The sequence below is a fragment of the Corvus kubaryi genome, unplaced genomic scaffold (genome assembly GCF_017639235.1).
Source record: "Corvus kubaryi isolate FWS band 111438036 unplaced genomic scaffold, C.kubaryi_AGA036_p1.0 split3-73, whole genome shotgun sequence".
NCBI classification, from domain to species: domain Eukaryota; kingdom Metazoa; phylum Chordata; class Aves; order Passeriformes; family Corvidae; genus Corvus; species Corvus kubaryi.
Window position 1 is genome coordinate 21,422,865 of NW_024582091.1, and position 15,655 is coordinate 21,438,519.

The 15,655-nt window shown below is 37.2% G+C and overlaps 1 protein-coding gene across 2 annotated transcripts in view; it reads right to left on the reverse strand.

The window, feature by feature from the left end:
• Window positions 1–942: 942 nt before the first annotated feature.
• The window catches only part of ASCC3 (activating signal cointegrator 1 complex subunit 3), a 257,776-nt gene continuing 243,063 nt past the window's right edge, over window positions 943–15,655 (reverse strand). For both annotated transcript variants that reach the window (XM_042016301.1, XM_042016302.1), the window contains exons 38-42: window positions 12,380–12,531; window positions 11,725–11,875; window positions 5,711–5,917; window positions 3,754–3,929; window positions 943–3,661 (exon numbers count right to left, since the gene is read on the reverse strand). In XM_042016301.1, coding sequence (XP_041872235.1) covers window positions 3,526–3,661; window positions 3,754–3,929; window positions 5,711–5,917; window positions 11,725–11,875; window positions 12,380–12,531 — 822 coding nt within the window. In that variant the 3' untranslated portion in view covers window positions 943–3,525. The remainder of the gene's footprint in view (window positions 3,662–3,753; window positions 3,930–5,710; window positions 5,918–11,724; window positions 11,876–12,379; window positions 12,532–15,655) is intronic.

Consider the following 15,655-nt stretch of genomic DNA (forward strand, 5'->3'; position numbering starts at 1 on the left):
ATGCATCCTACTCTGTGAGTGTTCAAATCTTACACTAGGCTCCAGGCTGAATGCTGATAAGAGACTTCCTAAAGTTTTCTTCAGGATGACCATCTGGAGGTGGTCTGTAGAAGCAATGACAAGGAAGCGGAATTTTGGGTCAGCAGCATAAACCCCTAATTCATCTGGGTAAAACTGGGGCCACCAAAGATTCAATCTACAACAGAAAAAGACCTCCAGTAGTGAGGATGGCTTTGTGTTGCCACTGATACATTCACTACCTGGGCTAGAACTGAAATCTTAAGTAAGGTTCTAAACAACAGACTGTATTATAAGAGCTCCTGCAGAAGAGATATGGGATGGTGGTACCTACCCAAACCTGTTCTAGCTCCTGCTGGGCACTGCTGTGATGCTGTTATCAGACCAGGACAGGAATGATGGGAAAGGATGAAGTCCCAGAGGCAGACTTAAATATGCCTTGATACACAAAGTGTGCCTCTTTTTTGCTGCTTTCCAAGTTTTGGAAGAGGTACCACACCTGAGCAGGCATGACTGCAGCTGCTCCTAGAAGGGGGAGGGGAGAGTAAAAACAAAAACCTGCTTGCAAACTGCAATGAGCAACTTAACATTAAAAATTTCTGTGTGTGCTGTTACTTTGCTCATTTATCGATAAAGGTGATAATTACATCATTGAAGTATTCATTTATTTTTTAAAATTCTGTTTGGTTTTCATACTTTTGTTAGACAGCTATTCTCACTTTTCACCATAAGTTACCACTGGATTGAACACATTCATTGTTCCTTCTGAGCAGCTGTTTCAAATGTATCAGAATTTTTTCTCCCGGATTTTTCACCTAAATACTGATTCTAATAAATTTGCTTAAATTCATTCTGTATTACTTTAGACTTTGTCTTCATGAATCCAATACTTTTGTAAAAAAAAAAAACAAAACGCTTCAAATATGTTATTTACAAATGTCACCAAAATATTTCTAAAAACAATTAATATGCTAGGAAATACAGTATTTCCAAACCAAGGTACAGATGGCACAAATGACATTACAGAAACTCTTCAACTGATTAATACTGAATACTGTAGCTATTGTCTGGTACTCTGCAGTTAGACTTTCTGTGATGTGCATTTACAAAGCAACAAGGGTTAGTGTCACTATGTTGGTATGTTGTTTGACTGTGGCATAGCTCTTTTTCCTAATTAATTAAAATTGTTGAGGGACAATGTATTGCTTCAGCCAAGTTTTCCAAAGAAAGGACTTAATTTCCATGAAAATTTAAACTTCCAAAGTAGATGAAACAATTATCTTAAAAATGGACTAATTAAATGTGTGAATAACCAAACTATTGCCTAACAATTTGAAAAAAAATCTGTTTCTTCTGTGACACAACACCGTATTATATTGATATAGTCTAAATGGCAAAGGCGGCTTTTGTGTCATCTATCATATGTAAATTTAGTGAGAACGTGGGATGATAATAGAAGAAATTGTTAGGTACATTTGAATAGGTAATATATTACCTATATAAAATAATGAAATATGACATTTTTAACATGATAAGGGGATGAATACACTCAAGTACAGAATTGATCATTTTCAAATCGCTTCCCACAATTTAGAGGTGCCAGATATGAAATAAATTACTGGTTAACTACTGAGCCTTTGAAATCAGCCAGCCTTCTGCTTGTTGCAGTGTGATGTTGCCAGCAGGTCGAGAGAGCTGATCAGCACTGGTGAGGCCACACTACTGGAGCACCATGTCTGGCTTGGGGCAGAGAGACACAGACATGTTAGAGAGAGTCCAGCAAAAGGCCACAAAATAGATGATGGAGTGGCTGGACCATCTCTCACATGAAGAAAGGCTGAGAGAGCTGGGACTGTTCAGCCTGGAGAAGGCTCAGGGAAATCTTGTCAGTGGGTATCTGAATGGCAGATATTGACAAGGACACAGCCAGGACCTTTTCAGTGGTATCTGGTGTCAGGACCAGAGGCAACAGGCACACCTGGAAACACAGAAGGGTCCCTCTTGAACAGCAAGAAATACGTTTTTTTACTGTGAGGGTGACCAAACCCTGTCACAGGTTGTCCAAGGAGGTGGTCGAGTCTCCATATTTGAAGATGTGGTCCTGGGCAATCAGCTCCAGCTGGCTCTGCCTGAGGAAAGGGGTTAGCCCAGACAACCTCTAGAGGGCCCTCCCAAAATCAGCCATGCTGTGATTCTATGTAGGTGGAGCATCACCAGTGCCATTTTTTTCCCGGAAAGCTTCCAGGTAACAACTCTGCCGTATTCTTTCATCTGGTGAAATACAATGGAAATGACAGCAAAATGATCCCTTGGAGAGGTAATGCTTATCAGCTCAATGCAAAGCTGAGCAAGTGCAAATATTAATATTCAGTTTAAGGTCTATATCTGAATGAAAATGCACTGATGTTTCTGTAAGTATGTTGGCTCCAAGTGCTTGCTCAGCATCTTGAATCCTCTTAAGACTTGAGGACTGGCCTCAGGATGTGTAGTCTCATCACAAGATAGATGCTGCTACCTTCTGCCTTCAGATTTATCCTTGCAGGTACTATCACAGACCTGGGCATCTCTTAGACAATATCTTTTACCTGGCAGAACTATTTCTTGCTCATCATGCCTCCTGTTGCAACCCCCATTTTTGGAGCCTCATGTCCCCTTCTTTACAGAACTTAATCACCCACTTTAGCACTGAGCCCTAGAACAGGACACCCAATTTTACATGCCTTAGTCCTACAAAATTCAGGAAAAAACAGTAAGGAAATTGCAAGTATGTAATATATATATGTGTGTGTGTGTATATATGTATGTACACACACGTAAAGAGTAAACTTTAATTATTATCTACATGAATTGCATCATTGCTATACCGGAAATATTTTTTATGATTTAGCTTGCCCTCATAACCAGATTTACTGCTTATATAATTAATATAAATTTGTGAATTTTTTCTTTGGATTATCATTTTCAAAATGTATTATGCATGAAGAGGATTTTGTTACTATATCTCCCATATTTACACCTAAAAATACAGTGAAAAACATTCTGGGAATATTTTTATTAAACATGAAATACAACACATCCATCAATATTTTCAGCAGCTCTTAGATCAAATTTTGTATTTTTCCCTATAAATTAAAAAAGTTGACTATTTAAACACCATTAATAGACAGGCTATAGAACACTTTTCAAAATGAAGACGATAGCCCTGAATTTGCGCAAATTGCAGTATTATTCAGTCTTTTATTTTGATGTCTTAAAATTCAACTAACAATCTGACTTCTGAGAGAAGAAAGATAAAACAAGAAAAGACAAATCTTCATAAAGGAGTAAGGCCACTGTGGCTAACTGGGTGCCATCAGAGTTAATACAGCAGTCACTTCCAGTTTCCCCGTTGTCTTGAGGTTTGAAATCGGTTCCACTAAGGCAGATGCATTTTTGGATGTCCCAGAATGACCAGATGTCTTAGTTGCAGGATCAGTTCTTTTGACTGACTGGACCTTCCAGACAGCCCTACTTCAGAGCCAGGTGGCTCCTGGGCTCAGTCCCCTGCGTGGTGCCTTGTGCCGGTACAATGTTCAGGTAAATGTCATACTGTTGGTCCATGCCAAGGTAGCTGTCGCTCATGAGATACAGGGTGTAGATACACCTGAAAAGTAAAAGCAGCATTGTTAGTTCGGGAATTGGGTCTTGACTACTTGGAAAACATAATAACTAAGAGAATTTGGAAGTTTGTCATACTTTCCAGGAGTTTCTGGAGTATAAAAAGCAACGGAAACAGTATTTCGATTTCTGACATATCCAGTTCTTTTCAGGGCAATGAGTTCTTTTTTATCGACTTCTCCCAATACCAAAAACCATCCTTCATCCTTGACTTTGGGGAATCGAGGAGCCATTGCTTTACTGTCCTGCTTGCCCTGTTGAGGAAAAGAAACAGCTTAGGAAAACTAGAAATCACCTTTCCAAAATGTCATTTTTCTTTGAATGGAAAACACCTCAAAACCACCTTGCTGTCAATTGTTAGGTAAGGCTATACATCAGCCAGACTAAAATAGTGTTATTTCTTTCCAGAAGAAGGGTTAAAAAAATAAAAATCACAGTCCACAGAGAAAAATTCAGAGTACCAGGTATTATTCCACTTATTTCGTAAACTACTAAAACTTGAATGGAAATACTATCCTCTTTCTGTAATTTTATCTAATATATTCCAAATACAGAAGGGTTAATTGTAAACCTAACATCTTTAAATAAAGCTGACCAGTATTATTCAAGTTTAATATAAAGACAAAACAAGCACTTATTTATTTGAGCTTGATATATCAGAAGGAAAGATTATTTTAGTAATTCTTTAAGACAGTGACTTTACTGCTGGAAGCTGAAGACAGAATGAAGCCTACTCAATCAACATTCATTTCGCGTTTTGTAGAGGGAAAGGTTTTACTGAAGATTTGTATGGAAGAAAAAACACCACCACAGCGATGAAGCTTTAGAAACAGTTTGATCCAGCTGTTTTTTACAAAAGAGGGATAAAATTCTAGGAGAGGTTTATAAAACAGTGATCACTGCATGAAATGCTTCTGCTCCTTTCTTTTCCATGGTTTCTACTTAGGAAAAGTCTCTGCCAGTAGCTGGCACAGCAAATAGAATGATGTATGGATGAGCTTCGACCCTTTGTCCTTCCTAAAATAAGACAGTTTCCCTTTGCAACTATGGTGAATCTGCTGTAGCCAGGACAAAAAGTCTTTTGGGAAACAAGAATACTTTTCAAATATCATTCTTAACTAATGTAAGATAACTTCAGGAGTTTCAACAGAACACATGTATCTCCACTATTATTTTTATCAAAATGAAATTGTCTTAAGAGTCTCAGAAGTAACAGCTAAAACTGTTCTCCACTTTTGCCTTGAGCTCTAATTCTGGAAATTAAAATTCTTAATTATTTGAAATGTTAGAGAAATTAATTAGCAAAATTATAACCATGGTGGTCCATACGCTGCTCATGGTATGTAAATGACAGGACAAGGCATAGATAAGAGAGTGACAGCTCCAGTGTCAGCAGTGCCCCACACGAAGGCAGGCCCAACTCTCCCCAGAGCCAACATGCAGGTACACCCAGGTGCTGCTGCAGGGGCAGAGCAGCTGGAAAAGGGTGCAGCTCCTGGAGTTTCTGGCTTGGCACACCAAGACTTGCTGAGAGCCCTGGAAGCTGACTGGCCCAGGAAGCAATGGGATGTGCTTTAAATGGGCAAAGGGCTGGGACTGAAATGTAGGTGGGAAAGAACTGTATGTGGAAGTTGTTCTAGGAGCTGTTCAAAAAAGAATCAGATGTAAAACAGACGGAAAATATTCTCAGTAAAGGCCTGAGGATGTGTTACGAGTAGAAACATATTTATAGGTGTGAGTCTGGTATGCAGTTTGGAAGCATCTGTGAATGTAATTGGAAAGCTTATAAACTAGTTTGATTTTTTTTTCATTGACTTGGTCTAGGATTTTACCTTAAGAGCCTACTTACTATCCTATTGCAACCTGAAAAAAATTTTTCTTCACTACTAATATAGAAGAGGCTTTGAAAGTGTTTATAACTTACATAATACTTAAACCATAAAGAAACCTATTATACTGTACAAAGCATCATTGATAATGTAAATGGATTATTGGACACTTGTGCACTTGGGAAGGAAATGATAAATTAGTCTACCTGGTACCCCATCTGGGCTCTGTGCAGGTTTATTTGGAGCACATACTCTTGATCAGCATGCAGTTTGATCCATCTCTTGTCATCTCGTGTGTCTGTCGTCAGAGAAGGAACAGGTACTTCATTCTGTGGCTGAACTGTATCATCCCAGCTGCCCTTAATGCTCAGACTGACATTTAGAATTGGTAAACGGCACAAGAAATTCCAAGCCTGTAGAAAAACCAGATCCCTATGGATTACAAGATAATCTGTACAGTCATTATCACTCTAACAACAACAATTCAATGTGCAGTTTACATATTTTTCTATATTAATAATATTTTATTGTGTATTAGAATATATGTAATCATACAACTCTCAATCATAAGCATAAAATACCTTTCATTAACCTCTTATGCTACTTTCTTCCTAGCAAACAAAACAAATGTGAAACTCCTCAAGCATGTTCCACATGCCATACTAAGATTACTGATGTCTGAACACAGGAAAAATTCCTTACTGCTCCTGATTAAAGTATTTTTTCCCTATAAGCCACTTAAAAACTAATATAATTAAGTTTTAAATTAAACTTCCTTAGCATAATCCATAAAGAACAAGTCACTGCAGTGCTAATTAGCAATAGGCAAACCTCAGAGAGTTCAGAGGATCAGTTCAGATAATTAACCAAAAGTTCAACTGCATATCCAAAGTTATCCCTATTTTTTTTTTTAGGTTTTCTTGCATCGATCTTCATGAACTCTCCTTCTTAGAATTCTCCTGAGGAATTTTAAGTCTCTGCAGTTTCTCTTGAACTGCAACAGGTCCTCAGCTTTCCCTCATCCTTGTGCAGAGAACTGTTGTTGGAGGATACAATCTGTGTAGATCAACATGACACTCTCTTAACCTTAAAAAGGCATCCTGAATATGCAGCCCTATGTTTCTCTCATTTTGGTCTCTATCAGACAAGGAAAAGCAGCTCTGAGAAGCTGTGACAAAAATGGAAGGGAGCAATGTAGGCCTTCATTTAGTGAAAAAGAAAATTAGCACGTTCACTCAATGAAATCTGTTAGGAAAAAGAAATGGGATTGGCTGTGGAATGGAGGCAGTGATTTGTGGCCTTCCTATGGCTGAAAAACATAGATCAGGATGGCACTGGAAGAAAAAAACAAAAGACCAAGAATCACCCTCTGCCCTGTTGTCTTTCCCCTCCACTCCCGGAACAGAACAGGAATCAGCATATATGAAAAGCTAGAGGGTGGGAAGGAGAAGGAAATAAGAATATTGATCTTGGCAAAGAGCCATCAGATACCAAAATGGGAACTTGTGGGAATGAAGAGGGTAGGGCATAATCACATGGGCAATAGCATGGGACAGAAATGTTTTATGTGGAAAAAACAAAAGCATTTTATTTTTCAAGTATTGGTTTGACCATATTGTGTTTCAACAAAATGTATTTCCATTTAGATTGTGCTTGATGCATCTGATTAGTTTTTCTTTGCTGGAAGGCATAGAGGCCTAACGAAAGCTAAGTTTGCTTTTTGCAGACATCATTGCCACTAGTCATACTGACAGTAATAGTATATGTCAATACATAATTAGGGATACAGCAGCCATGGTAAGCAGACCTAAGGTCGTGCTGCCCTCAGAAAGGTGGTGCTGTCTCTCTCTCCAGCGTTCTCCCCACCAGCTCGCTGTGCCCCTCTCTATCCCCGGTATGTTGGCATTGCCATGATGGGATTGTGCAGCTAGATGGATCAGCTTGCTAATCATTTTGGTGACAGCATGAACTTAGATCAGCTTAAAGCTGATTGTGGAAACATATTCTCTAATCCTGTGACTCTGAATAAGCATGAGCCTTCAGTGCCACTGAAAGAAGTGGTCCAGCCTCCTCCCCTGCTGGCACAAGCATTCACATAGCCACTTGGCTACAGGCCATTTTGACTGTCAGTGAGAGGGTTGATAGGATTCCTCCCTCCTCCTCCCCTCGTCCCCAGATGCTCATTCCCACCTCCTTGCCTGAGGCAGACACAGCATTTGTGCAGCTGTGCGGTGAGCTGGGTCAGAGGAGGTGAAAACGGCACGGGGAGGGCAGGACTGCCCATTTCGGCTGCAGCATAGGCTTATTTGGATTAAAATGGCTGCATTACCAGAGCCTGGCTGAACTAAATGAGAAAACTGATTTCAGCTACCAACTAATCTCTCTCTCTCTCTCTCCTCTTCTGTGTATTGCATGAACAGCTGTGTCTGTTCAGTGCAGAAGATGGGGAGGGCCAGCTGTGAGCGCTCAGGAACTGCAGCGTAAAAGCAGGGGACACAGATGAATTGCACCGATGTTCTTAACTGTGTCTTAGCTAGGAAATGACAGGAAAACTGTAATAGAAACTAAACAGCTAGGACTTTAAGGAAAAATACATCTGTCTTTGTCCCAACTCTGAAAGGAAATGGGGAAAAAAAGGCGGCATTTCGAAGAAGGTGAAAAAAATACCACCGACATTCTTAACTAAGTTGTTGTTGCCAGGATTTTGATACACTTCATACACGAGACTACTAAACCCACCTCCAGCAGATCACACTGGATGACAACTTGAGTAGTAACATCTCAACTGGCAAATGATTTTACGTTGAATGTAAAGGTTTTTAAGAAGAAACTTAGAGTAGGAACTCTACAGACCCACTGTGTGAGAGTGTTTAAGCAGGGTATTTCTGCTGACTTCAGGAGAGGAACCCTGATACAAACCAACGGGGTGATCACCTCTTTGGCTGTACTTTAGATACCATTTACCTTGAAAGCTTTTATGTGTCTCAAAGGACAAGAACTGGTACAAATATGTTAGAACAAAGTTTAATTTCAGCAGAGATCATAATTTATTAACTCCTGTAGTGGCAATACTTGTTACCTTCATCATAATCTGGTGAAGGTTATGATTTGGTCTGGTTTATACCATACAACCCCAACATAATCTATTTGTCAAAGGCTGTCATGTCCTCATGTAGCTTTCATAATAGAAACAAACAAAGTAACTCTGAGTAACTTTCTAATTAGATGAGAAAGTAGCTTTAATACGTCATCCTATGTTGGCTATTAACTGTTGTATTTGATGATCTTAAAGGTCTTTTCCAACCTAAAGGATTTTATGATTCCTTGATTTATCAAGTCTTGTATATCTGAAAATCAAAGGCAAAGTTAGTACTGCTTGATCATTGATACAGTCTGCACAGCAGGAGGCCTTTTTATCATCCATGCAATGTGGGGAAAATGAAGAAATGCTTTTCTCACCAAAGAAAAAAGTCAAGTAGTAGCAGGTGAAAATGAAAAGAAGATTATAGGAACACAGACACTTCCAGAGTAAAAGTAGATAATACCATAGTAGAGATAATATTTATTTATTTTCAATCTTGAAGTTTCTTTTTTCTCTTTCAAAAATATCAATATCAACTTAATATTTTACAAGGTGCCTAATGCTTAAGTGACTTAGATACTGAAAAAGATTTGTTAAAGAAGTATGATTCACAATGAGTCACTGAAACAAACATAGAGCTTTGATCAGAGCTTGGGGTTAGTCTAAATAGTTTGAATTTAGGCTGTCAGCTTTTAAAGCTCCCCTGACTTTCAGTAAGGTTTGGAATTATAATACTAAATTCTGTAAAATTAAAGTCAGGCTACCATGTCGCTTCGGTATTTTTTGACAATTTTACTGTTTTTTTGCTGTACAGGAACACACAAGCATATATGACCTCCTTTTAACTATGTCAACATATCCAATATATACATGCACATATGTGCTATATATATACATTTATCTACCAAGCCCATAGATTCAAATCATAATGAAATGAAAAATTCTTCACAAACCTTTGGGAACATCATTAGTATTTTTGCCCATAATCTGTCTCCCCAGGACCTAGCCTGATATTCCAAATCCATGAGCAACTTCAAGAGCTGCTATTTAAAAATTAATTACCAATCTGCTTAAAAGGCATTTTCTCCCTTCCAAATGTAAAATTTCTTCCTTTTCCCATCTGCCTGAAATTTATGTAAAGCTTAAGCTGTTTTTACCAGTTTCTTGCTAATAATCTTTAGCTTTAAGATATGGGTTCAATATACTTTGAGTAAGAAGTAAAATGTTTTTTAGGAAAAGAATGGTTTTGGCAATTTAGTGGTATATTTACCATTTTATTTGACTCTGTTCATGTCTGTCAAAAGGCTAAGCTTAAACTCTGTAGCCTAGTATTCTTTCTTTATAGAAAACATATCATACAGATGCTGAAGAATTTTTCTCTTGGTTGGCCCCTGTCTATGTGAGAACTTTAAGACTTTACATATGAAGACACTCAACAGGCAGTCTCAATATGAATTTTAATTTTTTGCAAGGTATTACAATAGGTTTTTTTTTTTTCCCCTGTAAAAAATAGAGTAAGGAATATAATGTATTGGTATAAAGGTTTCACATTTGTCATGCCCTATAACAATACAGTCATGGCTTTGCTATACCCAATACAGCCATTCCCAGCTCATGGAAATGAAACTTTCTCCTCATGTGATGGCAAGACATTATGTTTTTCCCTCTTATATGCATCTGTATTTACAAACATAGATGTATAGAGGCATAGAGTCATTTGCAGTGTGAACGTACACACCACATACACACAAGCTATTTTTGAAGAAACTGCTAAGACATTTCAATACCAGCCAAACATATTTATCTGAGGATTAATCTTCATCTATTGAATCAGACGAGAACACTGCCATGCATACAATTATTTAATTAGCAGCCAAATCCTCTGCCAGTCAGCAGCCGTTCCAGGCATACTGATGGGGCAGTAGATGCAAATCTCACAGTAGTACTGCTTTTTCTCATTACTACTGCAATTAGCACTTAAATTGATGCTTTAAACATACTAATTTCTGGAATAATTCAGGATTTGTATGTTACCTGGGATCGCCTCACTGCAGAGACGACACCAGATTGCTACGCAAATTGAAGCACTTTTGAGCCAAATAACCATCATCATATCAGACAGAGCCAATTTGCATTTGCTTTTAAAGATAACAGAATGGCAATTTATGCAAATAAATTAAGTAAGTTTACTTCTGAGTTCTCCCTGAACTAATTACAACAATGTTCTAATTTTTTATCACATCTAAAAGTTGGACTTAAATCAATGTGTATTATGTTAGAAATCTGTTGTTAAAGGAAGCCTTTTTTTGATGTCAATACATTTTCTTAATTCAAAATTTTGATGTTAATTTGGTTACAAATGCAGATATCTGTTATAGACATTTAAGTACTTTTCTTCTTGTCTGCATACCAGTAAAAGGTTTAACTGAAGCTGAACAGTCAAACCCAGGATATATTGCTGTCCTTTTAAACATTCAAATAAAAATCATTTGAAGCATAGCTTTTGAAGTTTTCATCTTATTTGAAATCAATAGGCTTAGCATGTGATGAATGCTATGGAATATAGCTGTCCTTTGCTGCAAATGCCTTGAAAATCAAACTGAAAACAAGACTTTAGTAGCTCAACATTTTGGAATAGTATTTTTTTTTCCCCTCCCCTGTGAAGTATGAAATTTTCATCTCCTTTTTCTGTTTCAAATACAAAATGAGTGCTAGATCTTTTACTAAGAGTATTCTCAGAAAAAAAGGTGTTTGGCAGACCACTTCAGAAAACAGCTATGATGACATTTGCAATGCATGTATTCCTAGTGCAGAGCTATGAAAAGGTGGATAACACTCAGCAGATTGAATGACCTAGAGAAGCATCTTTAGAGCAGAGAGATGCGGTAATATCAGCCATAAACCAGAGTTTGTTACTGCTTAGCAGGGAATAAGTGAGAATAATATTAAGAAAACAAGCAGAGAAGAACCTTTGTAAAGCCAGCAGTACCTTGAAATTAGAGCAATGAATGTGTTGCACTTTATACAGAACGTCACATGATACTTACTGAAGGGGACAGAGTATTTCTTTTCCCAACTACTTTTCCTTTCCAATCACATGTGATATTGGTGATAATGATCACAAATAGAAAGTGTTACCTGTGAAATGTGCGCTGCTTGCAACTCACTGCCCACAATGGAAGCAAAAACATTCTCTTTTCCTTCACAGGCAGCCATTAGTTCGGGAAGACACTCGATAGGTCCTTGGTAACCTCCATGCACACTCTTCCTTTGGCCTTGGCTCCACTTCCTGATACAGACAGCAAAACATATGCCCAGGGAGGGAAAGCAAACATTTGTATTCAGTTGTTTTGGTGGTAAAATTCAGTACTGTTTTCTGTTTTTAAAGAGTGGTCATTTACTTTTGGTTAGCATTATCTATGCATCATCTAAGCATCTATAGAGCTTTGCCTTATCTATGATGTTAAGATGGATACTAATGTAGTTTTATAATAGATTAAAATAAAGAGATAATTAACATACAGAGTTAGATTTGTTAGCACTTGGAACCCTTCCAGTGGTCTCTTGTTAATTTGTCTGGAATCACGGTTCTCAAAATAATCTGTGGGGGTTAATTAATCCATGAATATTGAAAACAGAAACAGAAAATCCATTTGGCAAAGCATCACTGTGAAAGACAGAGTTCTGCTTCTGATTTGTTAACATTCTCGGGCCCAACAATGACATTCAAACAATCAGCAGCAGGAAGTGGAAAGAAATTGGAAACCTGCTAATGCTTAAAAGAATTACATACCGAAAAAGGTAAAGATGCTGGAGCTCTATATTTGGCAAAGTAAGCAGGGATGAGTCATGTATCCATCTACCCTGAACCACCATCTGCACCAGGTTGGTTATATTCAGAGCAGTCACCAGCCAGCCATGATGTGCTGCAACATCCAGCATTGCCTAAGCAAAGGAGACACATAATAAAAACAAAGAATGCAAATGTAATTGCATACCTGGTTCATACAAGGAAGAGCATGTATTTAATGTTTAACATTAATGTTTAATGTGAACATACAGTGATTTCTAGGCCTTAACACAGGAATTTACTTCAACCTTTATTGATGGCAGTTAGGCACCTTTGGAATTAACCTTGAAAAAAGATGAATTAAATCCTGTATCATTGTCATCAGCTCTTACTCTCGAAAAGGTAATTTACACAATGGTTTTGGGGGTGAGAACTGAAGGTAGAATCTTTTCCGTACAAGTAAGTGCTCTTTGACATAACCCAGCCTAGAATGAAGGGAATGAATCTTAACACTTACTGTAAAGGAAAAGGTTAAAATTAATGGCAGTATTTGTTTATATTTTGACATGAGACCTTTCTCAGAACTACATAATTGAACTATTTAAGAACACCACCAATGTATTTACATTTGTTCAAAAATTAATACAAATATCATTTACCAGGAGCAATTATTATTTCCATTTGAACTAAGTACTTAAAAAATCCCTGGAATTGGACTAGATAAAAGCACTAAAATTTAGCTTATTAGCGTATTTGAGGTTTTGTTTAACACTGACACATAATTGAAATCTTGAAGAAAGCTTACAAAATAGCTTATATTTTACCTAGGGTGAGTAAAAGCGATCAGAAACAAAATGGATTTCACCCTTTGCATTGTAAACAGTTGATTGTCTTGAGAATGAGGGATGTTTGGCTGTCTCTCCTTTGGCAACTCTATCCTGATCCTGAAAAGCTTTCCCAAAGTACACAGAGAACACAAGCAAACAAAAAACCCCTATCCAGCTATACATCAGACTTCAAAGTGTTAAAAATCATCCTGCCTTCCATGTCTCATGAATTTCCATTCCACCACTACTTCCCATATTTTGACAATACAAATAAGAGGTATACTGTTGGTACCATTAGCATAAAGATCTAAAGCTAATTCAATATGGATTTTGCAATGCAAATGGCCCTATGGACATGAAAAAAATGGTTCTGCTTGCTTTTTTTCTTGACTGGACTTACACTCTGTTTGGTTAGTCTGAAAGTGAATTTAAGAGTTCTTCCAAGGGAAAAAGAACCAAACATGAATTTTTTGTTCCAATTATTTTTAATAGTAAATGCAGCTATTTGGATATATAATATACTTTTTACCCTGTCTAGAGTACATTGAAAGAATGACTGTGATTCATGAAAGCATTTTAGCTGGTGAAGAAAATGACGCTATGTTAGTTGTCTTGCTTATTTTGTTCTTCAATAACATTATGATCACAATAAAGTGTGGGTCCTCATATTACAACACTCTAATTCATATTAGAGTAGAAAGTCAAATATTTAACAGTAGTTTGTAATTTAGGGAATTCTGTGTTTGATTAAAATACTAGAAAATGGTTTTTTTAAGGAAGCAAGGAACACTGATATATTGAATCTGGTATATTGAACGGTTTCAACACCTTTTTAAATACCATCCTGGTGTTAGGAGAGTTGTAGTTTGATTTTAGGACCAGGCTTCAGATGTTTCCATGGGTTTTTCTTGTAAACACAAATGATATTGTTTGATACTTACTTAGGCAGCAGATACCTGCACCATTTTAACTTATTTTCCAGCCACTAGTGTAATGAGGAGAAGCTGTGTAAGTCTTTACATTTAATCAAATGTTTTACAGACAAACAAAAGGCAGCATTTACTTAAGGCAAACTAAACAGTGAAATCTTCTTTAAACAAAGGAGTTGTTTACACACGCAGAGCTATTTCAATTAAATTACACTGATTCTGGAGAAATACTGACTTTAAAGACACAAGTTAGTTTCACTCCTGGCCAAGTCACACAGTTTATTTTAGCAGTTTACAATGCAGTTTCAACAGGTTTTTTTTCCAGATCGGGGTGATAAGATCAGTGACAGAAAAATATTTAAAGTGTTACCCTGTATTACACAAATGTTGTCTCATTTCTCATGAATTGTGGATAAAGTGCCTTTCAGCTAATAAAGATTCAGATTTAATATTTAATTTTTTTTTTGTAGGAAAAGTCATAGCACCCTAAAACTCTCTAACATTCATAGTGACCCTAGAACCAGTACCTCACAACACAACCTTACTGGTTTCCATTTTCTGTCTTTTCACTTGGCTTGCCAAAGTGATTTCCATGTAGGACTATTTTCAACAAACAGAAAATAAAATTATGTTAGAAATCACATTTGAAAGGAGCAGCTTTGTGGCCTGCAGATTTATATGTTGGTTCACATTACATTTACTCACATAAGGATGGAATTGTTCTCAGCATCAGACTGGAGTCAGTCTTTGAAAATTACAAGGCAAGCTGCTCTTTACCTGATTTCACATTTTAAAGTATATTGAAGACTATCCATACAGTACAGTCTGTGTTTCTGAACAGTCTGTGTTGCTGAGACAGTCTGGTATCTGCCTCCTGTTCTCCACTACCTGATTCTTGTTCTTTTCTGCTATTCTGACAGCCTGAAACATCATGTTCCCCCATATGATACTGCTGTACATATTGTACATATGTGAAGAATAATAGGTGCACAGATATCCTATATTTTTCATAAGCAACAAGAAGAATACACTAAATTGTATTTTTAGTCAGCGTGAAGGATTGGTATTTCATAAAATGCTTCTGAAGACGCACGCATAACACTGTTTATGTTGTTTTCTTTCTTTTTTTTTTTTTTTTTCCAAATCTATCCCTCTCTCCCCTTTTAAACAGAGGTTTGAAAAGGGGAAAAGAAGACTGAAGATGTAAGAGAAAGATAAATCTAAACCAAGCTATACTCTGAAATTAACTGGAGGATCCTTTCACATAGAAAATCTCCTAGAAATTGATAGAGGCCTGCAGATAGATATCCCGTAGGGAGTAAGGAAAGCCTGTGTGTGTGAGACTCTGTGTTCCACATTGTTATAATGAATCCACATGGCAAATCCTCTTTTCCTCCTTATTTTCTGCTTCTTCACCCATAGAATTTATTCACAGCATCTCTATCTGGATGTGAAATCCAAGACAGTGACATTGTGAAAAAGTCAGAACAATGGTAAAGTTGGCTTGTTTCATCTGCTGCCTT